General features: G+C 36.8%; 1 protein-coding gene across 1 annotated transcript; it reads right to left on the bottom strand.

Moving 5' to 3' along the window:
• Window positions 1–2,087: 2,087 nt before the first annotated feature.
• Window positions 2,088–22,538, bottom strand: trim37 (tripartite motif containing 37). The gene is made up of 25 exons (XM_056271514.1): window positions 22,383–22,538; window positions 21,563–21,643; window positions 19,330–19,431; window positions 18,661–18,701; window positions 18,051–18,167; window positions 16,954–17,041; window positions 16,647–16,769; window positions 15,653–15,776; window positions 15,496–15,563; window positions 15,044–15,168; window positions 14,705–14,755; window positions 14,525–14,606; window positions 14,353–14,429; window positions 14,078–14,257; window positions 12,692–12,806; window positions 11,934–12,131; window positions 11,401–11,537; window positions 9,220–9,302; window positions 7,512–7,688; window positions 7,084–7,374; window positions 6,289–6,453; window positions 4,929–5,121; window positions 4,209–4,324; window positions 3,732–3,884; window positions 2,088–2,412 (listed from the first exon to the last, which is right to left on the bottom strand). The coding sequence occupies exons 2-25, from the start codon at window positions 21,581–21,583 to the stop codon at window positions 2,354–2,356; spliced, it is 2,886 nt and encodes a 961-aa protein (XP_056127489.1). The 5' UTR covers window positions 21,584–21,643; window positions 22,383–22,538; the 3' UTR covers window positions 2,088–2,353.
• Window positions 22,539–23,208: the final 670 nt, after the last annotated feature.

Raw genomic sequence — 23,208 nt, 5'->3', positions numbered from 1 at the left:
AGTCAGTGTGTGAATCTCACCAAAACCAGATCCTGGTCACACTTCACCCCAAAATATAAAGCAGGTAATATAAAACATAGTTTACGTTTTAGAAGTCCATTTTTAGACTCATTACGATTTTGGATCGTAGTTTATGACAATTCTAATAAACTTTTTAACAAGTTTAGCTTAATAAATAAACTTAAAATCTATATTTTATATAAAGTGTATTTATAATAAATGTATATTCTTTTAATGTATACTGATTTTAAAATAATGCCAGTTATACAGTAGCAAATCACCTTTAAGAAAAAACTGAATGCCAAAAAAATAAAAATAAACTAATTTTAAATAATAATAAAAGTTTTTTTTTAAATCTAACTTTAATTTAACACGTATACATTTTTTATATTTATTTTTTTCCCCATTATATTTTATTATATAATTCTTCTTAGGCTGTAATCCAGATCATATTTCGCCTCAAAATCTAAATTAAATAAAATATGGTTTAAATTTTAGAAATCGTTTTTTAGAATCATATTTAGAATCACATTTTTATCAACATTTTAACAATAAACAAAGTTAAAATATATATGTTTATATATTAAGAACATGTATAGATAGCGCTATAATAAAGGCATTTAATTTATGCTGATTAAAAAAACAATACAGTAAATAAAACAAAAAAGAATAAATCATCTTTAAGAAAAATTGAAATGCCAAGAAATAAAAAGTTCAAAACACCTCAAAAATATTTTTAAAAGTGTGAATACAACATGTAATTTTACATAAACAATATAAGTATTTTTATTACATCTTATATCAAATATTTTCATTTTATATTATTATATAATTCTTTTTTGGGGGTGACATTGGACCTGTATTTTTTTTTTTTTTTTACACTTTAACACATTTCAATTCAGGTGACTCGAAGAAAAAAGTATTTAATAGTATCACATCTTTTATTTGTTCAGATTTTAATTTAGATAAATATACAGTACATACTGTGCATATACTCCAGATTGTTTTGAGCCTCCCTCCCTTCCAAACACAAAAAAATCTTTAAAAATATGCTAGAGAAATAAACCAGTAAACAGATTGCTCTATTGCTCATATGAAACATAAAACATTAAAATAAGGACATTATTATTACAGCACAAAGCAAAGCATTAGATTTATATTAAATAGTCAAGGAACACTGTCTTCATTGTTTTAGACTTTGCAGAGACTATAAACATGCTGGAGGGGAACAAAAGTATTTGTATAAAGCACTGACCTGTTGTTAATTAAACAGCACAAAACATTCACACTTTCAACAGACTGTACTGAGTGAAAGCTGACCATGCAAAGAGCAACACTGTGACCTCAGATGAATAGAAGTGCATCAGTCCCCAGCTGTTGATGACGCCACCACATCTATTCACAACAGAAACGCTGTGATATCCAGCAGCTGCCGCTGCCGTAACAGACACGTCATCAATGTGTGTCTGACTGAGCTCAAACCAAACCACACAAACACTCCAGCAGTTCTGACGCAAAACACCACCTGCGTGGGGCTAAAAACACAGACTTGGACCCACCTGAGACTTTGGTTTAAGTATGTAACTGCCTTTTATTTGGACATCTTATAGGAGTTAACATGGGTATATATATATAAAAAAGGGGAAAAAACACCAAGCGAAAATGGGAATGTAGCATTAATAAGTTCACTAATGCTTGTAACTGAGCTGTGTAATAACTGCTTATTTGATATATATATATATATCAGAAAATTATTTGAACTTGTATCAGCTCCATGTTCCCTTTTTGCAGACATTTAGTCAATGTAAACATGTTTTGGGAATAGAAAGCTATGCTTTGTGGACTACACAGCTGAAGTGGGGTTAGCTACAAAACTCACTAATATATATATATATATATATATATATATATATATATAAAGCCACATGAATCGGTAACAGAGCAGCATCTGCATATGACATTCTGACTTAATTGTGCCAAAATATTTAAACTCAGTTTTTGACAAAAAATAAAATAAAATATAGGGCAACTGTTTGGCAACTCCCTATAAATGTATGAAAATAAGCAGCATTGCAAAAGTAAAGAAATGTAGTATACAACTTTAATATATGATTATCTAGTTATGCACACATAAATTTATACACCTTTATAACGGAATGTTACGCATTTCACAATGCAGAGAAAACACTTTTCTTTCCCATCCTGAAAGTTGTGTTTCTCTTAAATAACATATACAGTAGCACAAATATTCCTGTTCTATCTTAACATAAAGTAAGTGCACAGACATAATTGTAAGGAGCACATTCAGAGCCTGACGACTTGAGGACATTTTTGTAGCATTTGCTGTGGCGGATCACCTCTCTGTGGTCTCTCCAGACACAAAGCTCAGATCATCAGGGATCAGCTGCTCGCCTGAGAACGACACACAGACAGACACAGGTCAGCAGACCACACACGGGTCGCTGGAACAAAAGTCACAATACTGGAACATTAGAGTAAGCTGGTGCAGTCTGGCCCACACACAGAGATAATCAGAGACTAAACAGGTGGCTGACCTATTTTAAACTTTAACAAAGCACGTAATTACATTTATTCAACATACAGGCTGTGTGATAGAGTGTTGTTCTATATTAGGGAAACACTCAATTAAAAGGGGAGATGCTTGGATTTAACAATTTTGACTTTCTGCAACAAAAAAAAAAAAAAATTACATCTTCAACTACCAAATTTTAGAAAACATCAAAACTAATCCTCAAAATTTATTAAAAAAACCCATTAAGTATTATTTTTAATTAAATTAGAACTGGTTAGCTTCAACAGCCAAGTGACATTGACATGTTTTTTGCTTCTTAAATTACACTTCTTGTAACAGTCAGATTTCTGGCATTTTTCTAAACTTTCTTTATTTAATATTTATTTTCAGCATCTAAGGATGTTTTCATGCCAAGAACAGGGTTAAATCAGTTTAGGTATAAAAGATTAATTAATAAACATTTAACTCTTTCCCAGCCAATTTTCCCGCTTTCCGTGTTTTCACTGCTATACAGTACCAGAAGAGAATATCTAGATCAAAACAGGCAAAAAAAGGAGCAGAAACAAGCGATAAAAGCATTACTTATGCACATTGTATTCTTTGGGGGGATGCAATTTTTCTCAGCTTTTTGTTCAAAATGTCGCTTTTTTATTAAACTAACAAACTAAATTCAAGAGCTGATTTAAAAGAATGCATTGAGCTAGAACCAAATGTTTTTGTTTTAAAGCAGAGGCTCTGTTCTTTCTTTTGATATATTGTATGTTCAGATATTCATACAACAAAATATTCTTGGGGCCATGGAAATTGTGAAAATTATCAAAAATACTGGCGCTCGCTGGCACCTTAAACTAAAAAAAAAAAAACGCTGGCAGGGAAAGAGTTAAAAGGAGATAGAGGAATGGACAAACAGGATAAATCATTTACATATAGATAAAATCTATCAAACGTTTAGGGTGCACTTGTGTATTGCTTTTGTTATAAATGAGCAATTCTTCGCTTAATTTTTAATGAGATTGAGCCTAATTTGCATATGTAAAAGGTAAATTTTCAATTTGACCTGAAAAAAAAAAAAAAGGTAGTATTTAAGCCTAAGCCTTTAGATAAAAAAGATCATGAAGAAACAAGTTCAGTCAAGTGTGTCCAAACTTTTGAGTGCTAGCAGTGAACTAGCGGAGTCAGTGAAGTGTGAGATATAAACCTGGGCAGGGTAGTGTTCTGGTGTCAAACGCACAGTCTCCAGCCTCCAGAGACACAACTTCATCCTCGTTCTCGTTCTCCGTGTCACAGTCCAGCTCGCTGTCACTGCTCATGCTCGGCAGAACGCGGTGAGGCTGTTTCTCACCGAGGAGATCTGAGGACAGACGACCATGTGCTTATATGAACGGCCAGATATCAGTACTGAGAACACGTGTTTTTCTGTATTAGTTGTGGTTCATTTTCTTTGCAATAAAGCATTAGATAAGGGAGTGTTACTCAGGAGCCTCCTGACGGTAACCTTGGGCCATTTGGAGTATGATTAACTGTCAAATCCTGAGAACACGTCTAATTTTATATGCAGTTGAATGACAGTGGGTTCCTTCACAGTGTGTGCAATGACTCATTGATGCAACACAAATATAACATGCTGCAGTGTAATTATGGCCCATGTTTTTGAGAGCGGATCTTCATGTCTCACCTTCATCAGGGCGTGAGGAGGAAGAGGACGATGGCTCCGCCAGTGACAGCAGTGACTGGATTTCACAGGCACTCTCTTGATCACAGTTCAGAGAGCTGTCTATCAGCAGGCCAGGCCTGAGGGATACAATCTAATTAGCATGGTAAAAAAAAAAAAACATTGTGTATCATGCTATTTTATGTAAAACTAAAGAGAAAACAAACTAAAAAACTAAACCAATGCCCTAATTGAACTAAGGCATAATCCTGGCTTAATCTAAGCCATGTCCGTGGAACCAGGCCTATGTGTCTTGTTATTTTACATGAAACAAACTAACTAAACAAAAATGTACCTGGTGTAAGCTATTGTATGACAAATATTTAACGTGAAACGAAGCCAAAAAAATAAATAAAAAACAACTAAACAAATCAAACCCAAAAACCAGCAAACCTTACAATTCACTGTGGAGGGAAAAAAATAAAGACTCTTTCTTCGAGTTAATACAAAGACCATACACTGATTTATAGCATCAGAATAGAACTCAGCAAATTATGATAATGTTATTGAATGTAACAAATTACAACAAATTAAAATCAGCGCACCATTACTGAGGATCTCATCAGCATTCAAATGTCTATTCTAGGTATAAAAACGCCAACCTTCAATCAAGCCCAATTACTGGATTTGTTCATGAATGGAAACACACAATTACACAGCGATGGCTTGTTTTGTGTGCATTACCCAGCGGCTGGAGTCCTGCGCTGTTTGGTGACGGGTGCAGCCGCTCCATTGAGAGCTGTGATGCTGAACAGGTCTGAAGCTGAAGCTCCGTACAGCAGCTCCTCGTGTTTGGAGCCAGAGGGCTTATCAGAGGAAGAGGAGCTGCTTCCCAGCGAGGGAGGAGAACTCTGCACACTGCGCGCTTTCAGGGAGCCTGCAAAACACAGATAAATGTCATTTCAGACCATTTGAATACGCCCTGAAATATCACGGTTGAGTTTCCCAGAAGTCTGCTTTTCCCCAAATTAATCTTTTCAGATTATTCATAGCTATTGGTGCTTCTAGGGATGGGCAAAGCGACATTTTCATAATCGACCAGCTTGAGCGTTATCTGAACGACTAGTCTTAGGAAGCCCTGTAAAATTAGGCTGGTTGGGTTCAAGGGTTAGTTCACACAAAAAATATAATTATCCCATAATTTACTCACCCTCAAGCCATCCTAGGTAAATATGACTTTTTCTTTCAGCCAAACACAATCAGAGTTATATAAAAAATATCTTGGCTCTTCCAAGCTTTATAATTGGAGTGAATGGTATTTTGAAGCCCAAAAAAGCGCATCCATCCATCATAAAAGCTCCAGAAAAATATCCGTATTTATATTTTTATAAACTATAAATCACTGTCTTCCGGTAACGGCCTTAAGCAAGTCGAAGTCCGGTGGAAGAGTGACCTCTGACCCGACGCATGACGCATTGGCGAACGTGGAAGCCCCGAGTTAGAAGTCTAAAACGAGAATTTTGAAAGATAAATGTTGGAGGAGCTTGAGTTGTTCACCAGCACTATTTGCTTGAACCACGAGGGGCGTCTACCCCCACCTAAGCTTACGCTACTCCTACATCCTACGTCAGGTCAGAGGTCACTCCGGAACTAGTCTCGTGAACGGCCGTTACCGGAAGCCTAACGCATCGTTTCGCTTCAGAAGGCCTTTATTATCCCCCCTGGAGTCGAATGGATTACCTTTATGATGGATGGATGCAATTTTGTGGGCTTCAAAATCTAAAGTACCTTTCACTCCAATTATAAAGCCAGGATATTTTTTAATATAACTCCGACTGTGTTTGGCTGAAAGATTAAAAAAATGGTAAGGATGGCTTGAGGGTAAGTAAATTTTGGGATATTTAAAAATTTTGGGTGAAATACATTTTTGGATATTTTAAATTTTTGGGTGAAATAAACCTTTAACTTGACATGGCCTCTCTAAAAAAAAAAGCATTACTAATGCAATATGCTGAAAAGCAGCATGCAGCGTGTTTTTCTCACAAGATAAATGACGGACGACTAGTCTACAACTGTATGTTGACTGTTTCTGTAGTGTACAAACCATCTAAGGAGGAGGGTCCCTCTCTGGGACACAGAGCAGGTTCAGTAGGGGACTCTCGGCCTGCTCCTCTCAGCTCCTTCTCTCCAGCATCCACAGTCCGGCGCAGGGACAGTCCAGCCAGCGCTCCCACACTCTCCTGCTTAGGAGAGCCAGCCTTCTTCACCCCTAAAACAAAGACCAAAACAAAGCCAGGCTGAATCTACAACAATATACACTACCGTTCAAAAGATTGGGGTCTGTAAAATGTTACTATATTTTTGTCTCGTATGCTCATAAAGGCTGCATTTATTAGATAGAAAAAAGAGAGAGATATTGTGAAATATTATTACAAATAAAAAAATTACTTTTTTCTTTTAATATATTTTAAAATGTAATTTATTCCTGTGATGCCAAAGCTGAATTTTCAGCATCATTACTCCAGTCTTCAGTGTCACATGATCTTTCAGAAATCATTCTAATTTGCTGATTTGCTGCTCAAGAAACATTTCTTTTTAAGTATTATAAATGTTGTAAACATCTGATTCGAATGAATATTTTTGTGGAAATCAGATTTCTGCATGATGCATTTTTTTAGTCTTCTTTAATGAATAGAAAGAACAGCATTTATTTGGAATAGTATAGTATTTGGAATAATAATTTATTACTGTCTTTAGATCAATTTAGTGCGTCCTCAGAATTCCAGCTCAGGGTCCTTTCCTTCTCTCTCCCATTTGCTAACTGTCCTCTCTCCTATCGTACTGTCTGAATAGAAGCAAAAATGCCAAAAATAAACCTTAAAAAAAAGCTCATGCATACCACTGCGAGAGTGTCTTGATGAAATGGGCGCTTTGAAGAGCAGTTCACTGGGTTTGCGGCTGGGTCCCATCTCTGAGTCCATGGAGGGGCCCTGCTCGTGGATTGAGGCTTCCTGAGAGGAGACTCGACCGGCTCCACTGCGAGCTTCCAGCTGCCCTTTCACGTCTGACATCTTACTGCGCACTTCTGCCATCTGAGCCTTCAGTCTGATCAGGACCCCCGAGTCCGGGACTGACCGACGCACCGCCTGAGGGCGACGCTCACGCTCTTTACGGGAGGGCACCGCAGCAGCTGTCAATCAAAAATGGTTAATGAGTCATGAATCATACCGACTTTAGATGCTACAGACTCTTTAGAGTGTTATCAAGTTCATGTTTAATTATTAATAATTGTATACTTTAATTATTTAATTATTGAATAATTGACACCTTGGCTCTGGAGGAGAGAGGTAGGGGGGCGGGGCTGCATCCCCCACAGTGACTCCACATGACTGCGGTCCTTCAGGTCCAAGAGTTGGATGAGGATGACCGGGTCGATCTCCAGGAGGCTGGCTGAACTTGCACCTGCCCCACGCCTTAAGCCCCGGGCACAGGCACCTGAATCTCCTGACCAGCAGAGGGAGACAGTTAGTACAGAGAGGACTTTGCTTGTGTAAGGGTAGCATTATACAGCTGTAGTCAGTGTTAGCATGTAAAGGTGGAAGCCAGTAGGGATATGAAAAGTACAGGAACAAAGTCTATCAAAGTTTTGAGAGAGTATTTGTACAGTAAAGTAGGTTCAATCGCAATTTGTAGCATAAGGATCGAAGACAGGTCGAAAAGATTCACCGACAGAAGTCCTTAAGTTTAAAGGCTTTATCTCATTGTTTTAATTCAATTTAATGTAATTTTAATATAGGAGTGTATAATACACTTTTGTTGCTGTTTTTCTTAGTTTTACTGCTATTGGTATTGACTACTGAAATGATGTCTTCTATTACCATGCTCAGCTGGACTATACCAATGAATAATGCTGAATGTTTTTTTTTTTTTATCTGAATGTATTTTAAGTAAATATTGTCTAAAATAACTCAGGAATAATTGACAATAGAATGTTGAATTCTTTTTCTTTATTTTTTTATAACACACACCACAAGGTGGTAATGTGTTTATGTAAATTATGTCTATAAATTGTTTCTCAGCTACAGTGTTATTATAGTTTTATTAATATACGTTTATAGTATTTATTAATATTTTAAATAATATGAATATAGTATTTTTATTAAGAACTATTTTAAGTTTTTAATTTTAGTTTCGTTCTTAGTAAAAAAAAAAAATTGCTTGTCATTTTTTATAGTTTTTGTTTAGCTTAAATGTATTTCCATTTCAGCTTTAGTTCATAATATTAAAGTAATTTAAATATTGCCTTGGCAATTATCTGAAATTAAATAATAAAAGTTTTTCATTTAATATATTTATATTTTAGATTATTTCAGATTCTTTTTTCAGTGACCAGTTTTATTAGTTTTAGTTGAAGTCCCCATGAAATCAAAATTTATAATTATTATTTTTAAATAAAATATTGCATTGTTTATTATAAATGACTTATCCATACACAAACTTTCATCAAAATAATTTCCCCCTCCCCTCCAGCAACCCGTCACTCACATGAGATAACAGCAATTGGCAAACAACAGCAATCCAACGATCCAATCAATTTCCGATGGACAAAATCAAGTCCCGTCCTACATTTCTTGTTTCTCGTTTGAGAGGGAGTTTCGCTCAAAAGATGATCAAAACATGATCACAACTTCAGTTTCATGCCGACTTCAACACTAAAAACATTATAGTTCTAGTTAAACATTTTTTTAGGGAATTATTAAATGTCATTTCGATTTAGTGCACACTAACAGTCTTTCAGGAGAAGCTCTAACCGCGTTTTAAACTGCAGATTCTGCAGTAAATCCTCAAAGGCTGATATGGTAATTTGGCTCGGTTTCATGACTACAACTGATTAACAGCGCGTCACAGTCGATGACACTTCAAAGCCAAGTGTTTCAACACACCAGATTGCCATATGCATGACATTCGCTTTTCATTAGAGAAACAGCATTATTAGTATCAGTGAGGGCGCTTGGATGGAGAAAATCTGGTTCACCTGTTGCCCCGGCAACATCATCTGGTAATTCACCTTCCTCAAGGTCTAGATTCCCACTGTACTCCACGTCATTCTCACCAGACCTACAACAGATGGAAACAATTCACACTTGTACTAGTGGAATGTCAGCAGCAAGTAAACAAAACTACAATGCATAACCAGATCAGCTCTAATATTTGGTGTATGTATGGAAATTATTAATTGGATCCCAATGGAGCTAAATTAGGCGTGGCCGGGCATTATGTCCCCAGCGTATCGTCACATGCTTTAAATGTATTTGCGTGGCTCCCCCTGTTAATAGTGAGAAGTGGTACGGTCTGAAATAAGCTTCTCCACAGGGGGTGTTGATAGCGTTCTGCTCCAAGCTTACTGCTGAATATGTATGTATGTGTGTGTGTCTGTGTAAGGGTAACACACATGCACCATTGTCTCAGGCTCAACAGTGTGATGACTCAGTCTTCTCCAGCGGTTCTTTGCGCTGATCCACTTCAGTATTTATAGAAGCTGAGACTCCACACGGATACATAGAACAAATGTTTGCTTGCCCTGCTAGTACTTGCACTGGCCCCACCAATAAAAATTCTCTTTGGAAATTTGATTTTTTTTATTTATTAAATACAGAATAAAAAAAAAACCTGATTCTGTGGGTTCTCTTTATATATATTGAAAAAAAGTGTGTATGTGCATTGCAGGGATTGTGCGGCTTTAAATTAAAATTACCATCCAATCGAGACTTCTCTGGTTTGCCTGAGTGCATGTGAAGCTTATGAGAAGTACACGTGAAGCACGCCCAAAAAGCTTAAAAAAAAAAAAAAGAAAAAAAAGAAGCTTTTTGTGCCAACCCTGATGGAAAAATCAAATCAAAAATATGCTATCTCAAGAGGTCACAGAAAATGCATTTGACATGATAATAAAGGTCCTAACCTTATATTCCCTCTCTCCCCTACTTTATCCTAAAGAAGTGGGCTTCTGACATTTGGGCAACGGTTAGTCCATGGGCACACACAAAACACTCGAGCAAATGGAGTAAAAGGTGTGAGAGCATGTGCGTGGGCCTGAGAACAAGAGTGCACGTATGTGTGTGCTGTGCACGTTGGAAAAGAGATTCTGTGAGAACGAGCATTTGTAAGCAGGAGGTAGAGGCTCTGATGACTCATTCGTCTCATCTGGTTGGAGCAGTGTGTGCATTTGAGAGCCGTGTGAGCAGGCGGTAGCCGGCAGCATGAGCAGAAACATGTGAGGTTCTGACTCCAACACCTCACTACAGAAACACAAGCACTCTCACAGAGCCTACACAAGTCAAAGCTGCCAATAGTGCTCATTTTCTCAGATCGTGATAGGACAGGGTATAAAGAGCAGCTCTTCTCTGGTTGAACACAGTGCGCGAGGGGCTTCCTGTCACAGTTGTGGTAGCAGCCCTAATTAAACTGTGTTTTCCAGTCAGGGGGAGGATACAGCTGTTACCCTCTGGCACACAAAGCACCATCCCTTATGCAATAATTTTAGTACACTAGTATTTACCACACCATAAGGATGTGACCTAGCAAATGATGAGTACTGATATAAGGAAAAAAGAAAAAGAAAAACGCTATTAGAGCTGATCACGATTTTGCCAGAAACACTTTCAATAGATCTACTTTATCTACATACGTACCACAGTGAAGCTTGTGACTTTCGTCAAGTGCTGTTTTCCATCAATTACTATAAAATAAATATTTTAAAATAAAATAATTCGATCTCTAAAACCTCATTGGATGAGGCATATATAAAGCTGTTAATAACAATAATATCACCTGATTTTACCTGGGTCAAAAGAAAGAGTTCAGGCAAAAAAGAAAATCCGGTCATTATTTAATCACCCTCGTGCTGTTTAAGTTTCTTTTCTTTCTTTTTTTTTCAAATAAAAATCTTCAAAAAAGAATCTCCAAGCGGCATATTTCTTAATAAAACTGTCAAGTCAAACAAAAAAAAAGGTCCATATGACTTCCAATGACTTCTGAAACCATATAATAGCTTTGAGCGAGTTAAAGAACGACAAATTTTGAAACAACATAACAGGAAGTAAATGCTGAGAGAATATTCCTATATTTTGGGTGAATTATGCCTGTAACAGTCAAGAGGTTCTGCTTTAAAAGCACATTCTGAAATTTTAGTAAGGTTGTCTTTAAATCTTGTACATACATGGTCTCTTCGTCAATGTCATTCTCCTCCGTGTTACTGGTGGCTGTGGAGCTTCCAGAGGTGCTACTTCCATCCAGAGGATTGACATCTTCGTCTCCAGTTAGACAGTCTACCTCCAGATCCCCGTCAGACAACTCCTAACGTTGCATCAACACATCATCATCAAACTGATACCAATGTGCGTAATATAACATCAAATAGCTCCAAGCACAGAAATCTGCAGGTTCACTACATTACATTAGTATGTAAGCTTGTTTTCTTTAGAGATCACAATGAGTGTACTCTGATGTGAATGTTAAATGCCTAAAAACACAGCCTACTTTAAGATGATGATGATGATGTAAGAGATGTAATTAAAGATGTGGCTATGAAGAAATGATGGATAATATCTTATAGGAGTAAAAAAAAAAACTGTACTTTTCTAGTTCTCAAAGGGAAGGTTTTTTTTTACATTTGATGGCAAAAAAAAAAAAAAAAAGTAATAAAAAAAAAAGTAGCTATGAACGTCATCATGCTGCTCTTTCAGGCCTTACATTAGAGTCATCATGCTGAGTCTTCTCTTCATCCTCATCTTCCTTCGTCCCCACTGATGCTGCCTGACTCCCTTCCTCCAGTAAGGAGCTCTTCCCCTGACGAGAGTCTCTCCCGGAGGACGTTGTGGGGCAGAGACGCCGATCAGGTGGAGAGGAACTCCGTGACTTCTGCCGACGGAACAGTTCTATGGCCAACCTCTGAACAGAAATATACCAGAACATAAGCAACATACATCACATCTTAAAGGTATATTCCACCGAAATTTTTTAATTCTGTCATCATTTAGTCAACCTAATGTTGTTACAAACTTGCAAGACTTCCTCTCTTCTGCGGAACACAAAAGAAGGTATTTTGAATAATGTCGGAAAGAAAACAGTTTCAGTTCCTATTGACTTCCACAGTATGGATCAAGCATACTATGGAAGTCAATAGGAGCCATTCTCTTTCCAACATTATTCAAAATATCTTCTTTTGTGTTCCGCAGAAGAAAGTCATACAGGTTTGGAATTACATGAAGGTGAGTAAATGATGGCAGAATTTTTTATTTTTGGGTGGACTATCTATTTAGTTAAGCTTAAAAACATTAACAGGCATTACATGTTATAGCATTAATATTACATGAAAAGTAAATGTATTCATAAATACATTCGCTTCAGTCTGTATAGAAGAAAGCAATGCAGTTTTTTCTAGCCAGATCCTAAGGATGCTGTTTTCAGGGTTACATAGAACTACACATAACTGCATCTTTAACACTGACCTCTTTTAGGTTGTTGATCTGCTGAATGTAACTGGACTGGGCCGATTCCAGCTGAGTTATATACCAATACTGATCTCTACACTTCTGAAAAAACGTAGGTGATCGCACTTGATACCTGTGACATTAATGGAAAAAGTAGAGCATGAGAAATGAACGAGACAGCATACACTGGATACACCCCTGTATCCGATACATTGAATGGTTATTCTATAAGCAGAGAAAATGGTTCACACAGGACGTGTTCTTGCATCCATTTGAGTTGGAAGGACGTCTTTAAGCGTTTCAATGAGTCCCACCTTTTTTTTCTGTATTTTTGGCTTAACCGGCGTTTAAGACACTTTGTTTAATCAAAAGTTAAACTTAAAAAAAAAAAAAAAACATCTTGGGACTTCAAAGTTAAATTCCATCTAAGATGTTTTTGAACACAATTATGCTTTCTGTGTCAAAAGGCTCTAATAACGAACACAGGTGCAAAATAAATTTTATATTTATATTAAAGGGGTCATGAATTTCCTTGACCTTTTGACATATTGGTAATTTTACTATAAAAATATGCTTCAGAACTCAAAACTTCCTTGTTAGTCCAAAAACAGCTTTTATTTAAACCAATCTCCCAAAATGATGTAATGCGCATAAATGTTTCACAGTTGGAAAATTCAACTATGTAACTTTCTGCAGTGTCGTTTCAACACTAATGTAATAAAATACAATACTGCCTCACAAATACATAAGGAATTAATATAAATAAAGATATTAATTACCAAACTGTTATTAGAGGTGTAGGTTTGTCTTCTGATTCGGGATCAGGAACATGTATGGCAAACATCAGAAGTTTTCAAAACAATTCCACACGTGTAGCGGGGACGTTGAAAATTATTTTGCAAAACTGTTACACTGTGTCCACACCGGACGTGACAAAGCGACCACTGCAAATCCAACTGTCCTTAGTATCAGAAGTACCTCAGAAATAGAACGAGGGATCAATTTACCCTCAGGAATTTGTCACATCGTGCCGCATCCAGTGTAGACAGCATCAGTGATTATAATGGGTTCTATTTACTTTTGTCGTATTGCGTCGCTTGCGTCTGGTGTAGACACGGTGTTAACCAATCATAGCAGTGGGCGTTTACTTCCAAGTCTTGAATGCGGCACGCCTATCAAAACGGAGTGTTTCAAAGAGAGGGTCAAAAACAGGATAGAAAATTGCCTATTACTTCAAAATTAGGATGTTTTTTGAAGCAAAAATCTTGCTAACATCATAAGTGGACCTCAATGAGCATTATAATTTCAAAAAAAAAAAAAAAAAATGCAGTTCATGACCCCTTTATTATTAAAAGGAGCTATTAGAGCTATAAAAATGTCTAATATAAATATGCAAGCTCGCACCTGAGCACAAGTGTGTCATTCTGCATATTCAAGTATCCTTCACTGGCGAGAAGGTCCAACCTGAAGAACCTGTTATACCCCCAGCACTCGCCCACCTCAAAGTCCGATGCAAACTCTCGAATTATGTTTTTAGTGGGGTCACTGGAGGCCTGATGGACCATCTCCACCCTGTATTCATATCTAGAAGGAATGCAATGAGTTAGGCATGAAAAAAATAAGTTATTTGTGAGACTATGCAGCAAGATGAGAGGACAAGATCAGGGAGTGCGGCCTACTTGGACGTCTCAGGAAGCCCCGCAGACAACTCCAGAAAAACAGAGAGATAGTTTCCCCGAACAACTCCATTTCCATCCTACACCACAAAAACAAAGTCTGTGAGAATAGGAAGAGTTTAAAAATATATATATATGAATTTCAATTTATCCATGTTACTTGTGACAAACGTACCGGATAAACCTTCAACCTCCAGCAAAGGCCTGATATCTGGAGCGGGGGGCTGTAGACGGGGTCGGCTCTCTGCCGCAGAGTACTTCAGGCAACGAGACAACACCAATTCAAGTCACGCAAGAGAACTAATGCACCATTTAAGAAATAAATTAATAAGAGAGACAAAGGGAGGGTCATTACCTGAAGTTTGCCAAAACAAAAGTGCTGGAGTCATAGGCAGGGACCAGCTCACTGAGAACAAATGAGATATGACTGCATGCAATTTATATTGCAGAGGGAGTCTATTCAAGAAATGTTGACCACAAACTTTAATTCATTTATAAATAAAGGAGCATTATTTTAAGTGAAGTAGCCAACCGTGTTGCCTACAAATTGACACTGTGATTGAACGGCTCTATTAGCCTAGATAATTTTCATTATTCACAGTCTGCCACAGAGAGCACAAAACTTCAAGCTCACTGAGATCTCGTCTCTGCATGAAGAGGCAGTATAACAGGTACAGTATCTAAATGTGCATACCTGGTGAAGTCTGGTGGGACAGGAGTGGTGACAAAAGACTGCATTGGTTTCCTGTGAACCTGCTGGAACATAAGCAGGATCTCTGGACTCTTGGAGATCAGCTCGCTCTTACTGCATGATCGCAGCTGTAGGGTGTAAACACACGTCACACTTTAATGCTATTTTTGCCATTACAAATTCATTCAATCAACAATGTAAGTGAAAAGTTAAACTGAAACATCAACATTCATTTTTAGAATGACTTAGTATTTGGTTTGTCCTCCTTTTGTTGGTCAAATTTGCTTATTTGATTTAGTAATAGTGCATCTGAAATATAATTCTTATTAAAATAATTATTCTAATTTAATTTTAGAAGATTAAAATAATATATTTTGAAGTTTCTTTGATTGTCTCAGACACTTGGACCACATTGCATGTCTGTATTATTTTACTCATACATTGACTCCACACACCTGATGTTCCACTTCCTGCAGCAGAGACTCCAGCAGTTCTGTTTCCTGTGTCAGAGAGGTCTTCTGTCCTGTGGGTGCAGCAACACTACATTAGACCAATATTACCTCAAAGATCAAGTTATATGAAAATGATGTCAGAAGAAAAGGATGCTTGTACCCATGAGCGTGATGAGTTTGTTCTTGAGCTGATTATCAAGTCGAGCAATCATCATTTCCACAGCATTCCGGATCTCCCTCACCCTCTCATCCTTCGCCCCACGCACCGCCTCAACGTTCTTCTCCTGAAAAACAAAGAAAATGTGGTTAAATTAACACAGAATACTTCTGACCTCGTTTCTTTAGCTTAGTAGGATTCACATTACTGGCCAAAAGTATGTGGATGAACACACTGCCATTCAATATTTGGGGCTCAGTAAGATTTTTTTGTTGTTGTTGCAAGAAATAATACTTTTATTCAGAAGGGATAAATTAAAATGATCAAAAGGGACAAAAGTCAGACAAAAAAAAAAAAAGACAGAAAATAAATATATTTCTGTTTTAAATAAATGCTGTTCTTTTGTTCTTTCTATTCACCAAAGAACCCTAAAAAATGTATTATGGTTTCCACAAAAATGTTTTCAACACTGATAATAACAACAAATGTTTCTTGGGCAACAGATTAGCATATTGTAATGACTTGTGAAGGATCATGTGACACTGATCCTTCACAGACTGGAGTAATAATGCTGAAAATTCAGCTTTGCCTTCAGCATTAATACTTCCACTTCTGGGAAGACTTTCCACTAGATGTTTTTTGTGCATCTTGTATATCTTATATTTGCTGTGGATACATGTGCTGTGGCGCCCTCTATTGGACAATCACCTGACATAGGATTCAAAAGTGAGCTATAGTCAGTAACTGATGTATTTATGTGGGTTTCTTGGCATCCTGGAGTTCTACATTATGTAAAACGTCTTTATTATGCAACACATTATGTAAAACGCCACTTATCAAACCAGAAATACATGTAATTAGATAACATTTGATTTGTCATTAGCAGTTCCATCTAAAAGGCATTTGAGGCTGGTAAACTATCATCCATTATGAATTGTCAACTCTAAACTCGTCTAAATGCTGCGAGTGGGCGTGAATGAGAAGCAAGGGTGCTTACCACTTCTTGAACCAGACTAATGAGCTCCATCAACCGGCGCCGCAGCTTAGCCACCTCCTCGTTCACCTTCGTCACATGCTGCTCGTAGATCTCGGCCAGGGGTTTGAACGTATGACCTCCATGCTGTGGAGAGGAGGAGATATGGAAGTTCCTGTTTGAGACTAACTTACATCGTTAGGTGCAGTGTTATTCATTGATAATATGCTCCTATGTGTGACCACCAGTCATGTTTCATCTGAGGAGGAAATGACATCATAGATGTAATCCATCAGCCTGACTAATGCGTTTTGAAGACAGAAACACATACCATGCCTCCCCACAGAGCGCACTGGTGACAGATGCACTTCTTACAAGTCCAGCAGAACACGCTCAACTTTTCATGATGGTTCTCACACCTGTTAGGGTGAGAGAATGACGGAGTGAGGAGAGTATCACTGGCAGTCAGTAATAAAGTGTACACTCATTGATCACTTAGTTAGTTAGGTAGTTATTAGATAAAATGAGAGGAGACTCAGAAATGAAGAATCCAGTATACTCTCTGTGGCATATTTTTTTCTATATATATATATAAAAAACATTTTATCGTGACTATTTTTGCTAGTCTAGCCTTTTATGCCTAGATGTTTAAATCCACGATAAAAAATGATCACATTTTAAAAGCTTTAATGTGTTTAAAGTGTGAAATAATTAAGAAAATCCATACTTATATATACTTGTATACTTACATTAAAATGTAATACTTAAATTCAATATCAATTTTATACACACACACACTTAAGAGTGATTAATATATAGAACTATTCATTGTATAGACGCACTACTGTTCAAATGTTTGGGGCCCGTATAATTTTAATGTTTTTGAAGGTACTCTCTTATGCCACGGTTGCATTTATTTAATCAAAAATACAGTGAATACAGTAATATTGTAAAATATTATAATATGTGTATAAAATGTATTTTATCCCTGTAATGGTAAAGCTGAATTTTCAGCATAATTACTTCAGGCTTCACTGTCACATGATCATTCTATCATGCTGATTTGGTGCTCAAGAAAATGTTCTTATTATTATAAATTTTGAAAACAGTTGTGCAGTATAATATTTTTATGGAAACGGTGATACATTTTTAGGAATCTTTGGTGAATAGAAAGTTCAGAAACAGCATTTATTTGAAATAGTAAAGACATTTATAATGTTACAAAAAATTCGAAATTCTGTTCGATTTTATGTAACGTGTCCTTGCTGAATAAAAGTATTAATTTCTTTCTTTAAAAAAAAAACATTACCAACATAACTTTATAAAAATAGTTATTTAACAGCGCCAAAAGTGTCCATGTTCGAAAAACATCACACTGCAGCTGTTAGACTTGCATTAATATTCAGTGCGAATAAGAGTATGGCTCACTTGTCTTTGTCGTTCTCCTCATGTTTTGTGAGGTTGCAGAGCTGCAGTGTGTCCAGTTGTTGAGTCACTTCCTCTGCCCAGCGACAGTTGACCAGTTCCCTCAGCTGAAGAGGAGCTCTGAATTCAACATTTGAATTTGTATTAGCCAAAAGGACCATATACATATTTATTATTATTACTCCCACTTTTTTTAAATCAAGAGAGGACAGTGTTGCAAACTGGATTCAAGTTGGTTCTACCATACTGTCATTATTTATTAGAAATTCTTCTTTTCTTTTCTTTTTATCAACCAAAAACGAGTATCAGGGATTAATCTGTTCCAGCACTCCTGATAAAGGAGGTTTTGTGTTTGAGATTTAATCATAGAGCACTAGTTTGAACACACTTCAAACTGCTTTGGCAATTATGTAAGTGTGTTCTGTTGCCAAATATCAGGTGGCTCTGGTCCAGTTTTCTAAAGTTTTTTTGGATGTGGTTTCTTTAATGTAGCAAATCAATGCTTCCCTGAAATGAACTCCAACAATAGAACAATCAATACTTAATCCTCTAGATTTACTCCAAAGACTGTCAGAGCTCAAAGCATCATTTGAAGTTGAACCTCAGAACTTACCGACAGTGGGGACATTGAGCTCTCTGTTCTGTCAGCCATCGCTGCCAGGAAGAGAAACAAAAAGAACAAAACGTACTCATTTATAAATGCTAGCTTGGCTTATCCTCCGAATCAGTAAAAGGTCAATTATTAAAATACATTTTAAGAGTTTTATTAGTGGGATTCTTCTCAACATGCACTTGGAAAGCATCTAAAAAGCATTTATAATGCTCATTACACAAAGGGTTTTGGCAAAAACAACCATAATCTTTTAGATATGGGGCCAGGTGCATAAACGTAGCCACTATGTTATGACTGTGTCTTAAGAACTAGTCTGACCATCTAGCAGTTAGACAAGAGGTAATAAGTGTTACTTTTCCTTTTCAAAGTAGACCAAACTGCCTTTTAATGGAACTGATTTGGACCAGTCTTGAGGGAAAAGAAATGAGGTGAGAAACTTTTAAGACTAGTCTATACAGTTTATGCAACCGGCCACAGACCCGCACTTAAAGTTGAAGTGTGTAAATTTTTTCAAAGAATACTTTATAAATGTTTTTAAACCAAATCTACTTATATCCTGTCAAGTGAAAATAAAGAGAGTACAGGGAGTGTTGATTCATTACACAGGGCCCTGGTACACGGTGAGCTCCTCTTGGCTGTGTGTTAATGAGTGTGTACGTGTTTGCTCACCCGTATGCAGCTGAAACAGCAGAGTTTGGAACAATGAGGGCAGAGACGGGCATCGCGGAGCTTTTCCATGCAAATGAAGCAGCGGAAGACTTCCGCAATACTCTGAAGTGGGACGCAAGAGAAAAAGGCAATTCAGACAAACTTATGCCTGCTTTCAGCAATCCTATAAGATCATTACAAATCATCTAATAAACTTGGGTATGACGTATGTAGACTGTGTGATGATGACACCTATTGTATCGTAGGCTACGACGTAAGTTATAGAAGAATAAAACGTCATCAGCATGCACTAGTGGTAAACAAATAGAGTAAGATGAATCGCACTTTGGGAATTGTGTTTTTTATCCGCGGCAATAAAAAAAGAGGAGGAAGCGAAAGAGAAGAATATGGACATGTTCATGGCTAGGGAAAAGAGGCCATCTTGTCATGCCAATTTTGCAAATGGAGGTAAGTAGTTTTAAGTTTTAGCGCCATGTCGCATTGATCAATACGACATTTCATGTAATCATGTTACATGTTTATTGGCTAGTTAGTAGACGTAGGTTGTAGCAGCAAACACACTGTGAGATGATCATGCTAAATTTCTGACAATGTCATCTATTGCTATCTTTGGTTGTAAGACCGTGACAACAGCCGTCTTTGAACCTCTCTCACTGTACGACGTAGGACCACCGTTTAGGAGCCACGGCCAATGAAATCACCACAATTGGTCATCTTTCGGACAGCCCAAAATCGTACAATGTGTACTGCGCATTAAGAGGGAAAGTTTTCTGTCAACTTTTGAACAACATGTAATGAGCTTCTTGTTCTTGTTAGTTGATACATGAACACATGACGTAACACTAACAATATATTTACCACAATATACTTAGTTTATGTTCTTAAAGGAAAAGTTTGGCCAGAAATGAATATTCTGTCTTTAGCCTATTTACTCACCCTCACATAGTTTTTTTCTTTGATGTGCTTCCAACTTGTAATATAACCGACAAATCTTAAAGATCACTTTCATTACACTAAGTTTTTTTTTGTTGTAATTTGCTGCTTCTCACAAACTAGCTATCATTATTTCTGATAAAATAGTACGATCTTCAAGTCAAGTCACCTTTATTTACATAAAGCATCAAAAGCAGCTTTACAGTGATAATAGGAAAATAATTCAATGATACAAACAGAGTTCATTTCGGCTGTACAGCAGCTCTAAAAGAAAATAGTGTTCAGCTGAAGTCAGTTCAGTGATGTAATAGTCCAGCGATGTAATAGTCCAGCTCAATTCAGTTCTCATCCAAAAGTGTCAATGCAGTCAAATCACTAATATTTCTGAATATTAAATGTCCTCAACTAAGCAAGCCAGAGGCGACAGTAGCGAGAAACCCAAACTCCATCACCAGGTAACAGAATGGCGCTCTGGCCAACGAACGAACTCGTGTGATTATGATTATGATTCAGGCTGCATCACAAGTCAGAAGTCAGATTGTGGATCGGTAGCATTCAAATATTTCATCCAGTTCTTTTTGCTTGAAGATCGAATTCATCACACCAGTATGAAAAATGATCATAATCATGATCATCTTCTGCCTAAAATGCTATGAACAGCAGCTACACTAATTCTTCTTCTACCTCTAGACTTCAGATGACAGCAATTGTGGATTGACATACAAAACTATCAAATATTACCCTTAATTGTAATATTATGTTTATATTATAATCATTACTATCACAAGTTATAATTGCAGCCTAACAAAGTTGCTGTGTCTACTTAACTGAATATACGACGTTAACTATCCACATAACATATTATATTATAGCTGTGCATTACTGCCATATGGACATTACTTTCATACACTCATCTCTGGCTGATACAAAATACTTCCTAAATTGTAACATTGAAAGAAGCTGCTTTGAAACAATATCCACTGCAAAACTTGCTATACAAATCAACTTGAATTGAATTTGGGAGTTCTGAGTCAGTTTTGTAATTTTGACAAAAGTGTTTAGAACATTCCTAATAGATTCACATTTTGTGTTCGAATGAAGAAGGAAAGTTGTTTACATAAGGGTGAGTAAATAGTGACAGACTTTTCATGTTTCGGTAAAAGTTCAATTTAATGTTCCATGTCAAGTTTTTGTCTCTGATCTATATATATATATATATATATATTTTTTTTTTTTTACTTGGTGCCTTTTAGTATAAAACACACACACACAGACACACACACACACACAGTAAACATACCTCAACACTCTGCTCATCCATCTCTGCCAGTTTGATTTCTGACAGCCAAATATATCTGACAGGAGAATCCTGGTGCTTTCACTGAGGTAAAAACAGACAGCAGAGCCCATTTAGATGCTCACATTTCATTATTGAAGACTATAGCAGTAGTATCATGCACAGTTGCACATAGTCTTCAGAATTTTCCCAATTACTATAAATATGTCTGGCAAAGCAGAACTGATGTGACAAGTGGCACAAGTCATGCATCTGTATGAGCTTTACTGTATGACCGTAGATGGCCAAAACACATTATGAAATAAACACAGAACATTGAATGAACTGCCAAAATGCTGCAGGACACATCTGCCAACATCAACTGGAGGCCTTTATGGTGTTATAAAAGAACATATTAACATAACATATCATCAAATACAAGCTTTCAGTGGTCAGGGTTGACTTTAAAAATCAAATAATCCATAGACGGTCAATACAATGACCAGTTCAACTAATAACAAACGCTGTCATCTATTAAATATATCTGGATAATAATAATAACTGAGATAATAATGGAGCACATTCACCAAAAAAAAAAAAAGAAGAAGAAAAATAATAATAATATAATAATAATCTTCATGCGCGAGCATACAACTCAATACCAATGCAGAGAGGACAAGAAACGACTGATAACCTGTTCAAATAAAATATTAGCGCAAATACACAATACATTCTAGCAGGTGATGTAGCACAGGTTAGCATATATTAGCAAGTTAGCTAGAAGGGTTGCTCAAAACTCTGTTACCCATGTAGAAAAACCTCGCATCCATCAAAATGCAATTACCTTTTAATGTTGCACTCAGATCCGTCAATCCGACTGTCTACATCAAACGCTATTAATTTAGTGTTTTATGAACAAGTATTGCAGCATCAGACTGCTTGTTTATGGACTAGCAGAAAGCAGCGAATGTAGCGCCTATATGTCAATGTCAGTCACCATGGGAGACCGTGTCAGTCACCATGGGAGACCGTATCCACCAATCGTATTCACTGTTGGTAGCCGATGACATTAGCATTAACCAATTACAAACTAGCATATGAAGTGGGCGGTGTATTTGGAGAATTTGCACGCCCACTCAAAAGCGCCAACATCAAATATTTTATTCATGACTATTCAGTTTCGCCTGTGTCCTTTTAACCGTTTTTGTAACTAAATACGTAACTGGTGTATCACATTTAGAAACTTATATCAAATTGATGCCCGCATGTACTTGTTTTCTAGGGTAACAGTAAAAGTTGAAGCAGGTCAAACTAATAAAGTTTAGGTGTTATGCCATAAATGGCTTTTTCCCGGCAATTTACGAATAACTCATACATCACGTTATATCAATGCTTAAAATAACCAAACATAAATTGTTAGATATTGACTGAATAATGAGGGTAAATGTAGAGTGAAGAAATCACTTGAAGTGTATAACTCTCCAGAGAGACGCCGAGTCGACCTACATTCTATACTGAGAAGCTCTGGAGGCCTGCAGCAGGTGCAGTGGAACCATCGTACGAGACTCGGGTTTGGTGGGGCTACAGATCTGTTATGGATCTGATGGCTCATTAAATGAACCATTTTCCAAGTCCCTTATGAACGTGCAAATTAAACAGTTAGATTCAGG

This window comes from Rhinichthys klamathensis, unplaced genomic scaffold (genome assembly GCF_029890125.1).
Source record: "Rhinichthys klamathensis goyatoka isolate OS25496 unplaced genomic scaffold, OSU_Roscu_1.1 h1tg000321l_1, whole genome shotgun sequence".
Lineage (NCBI taxonomy): Eukaryota > Metazoa > Chordata > Actinopteri > Cypriniformes > Leuciscidae > Rhinichthys > Rhinichthys klamathensis.
The sequence above is the reverse complement of the archived record's forward strand: the minus strand, read 5'-3'. Positions and strand labels throughout refer to the sequence as shown.

What these genes read in the sequence shown, in the direction of transcription:
- trim37 (XM_056271514.1), bottom strand. Translation starts at nt 21,583, where the DNA reads ATGGATGAGCAGAGTGTTGAG. An exon ending in GGAGGTTGAAGGTTTATCCG is followed by an intron (nt 14,430 to 14,524) that starts GTACGTTTGTCA and finishes TTTGTGGTGTAG; the next exon opens with GATGGAAATGGAGTTGTTCG. An exon ending in GACATTGACGAAGAGACCAT is followed by an intron (nt 9,303 to 11,400) that starts GTATGTACAAGA and finishes CATCTGTTGTAG; the next exon opens with GTCTGGTGAGAATGACGTGG.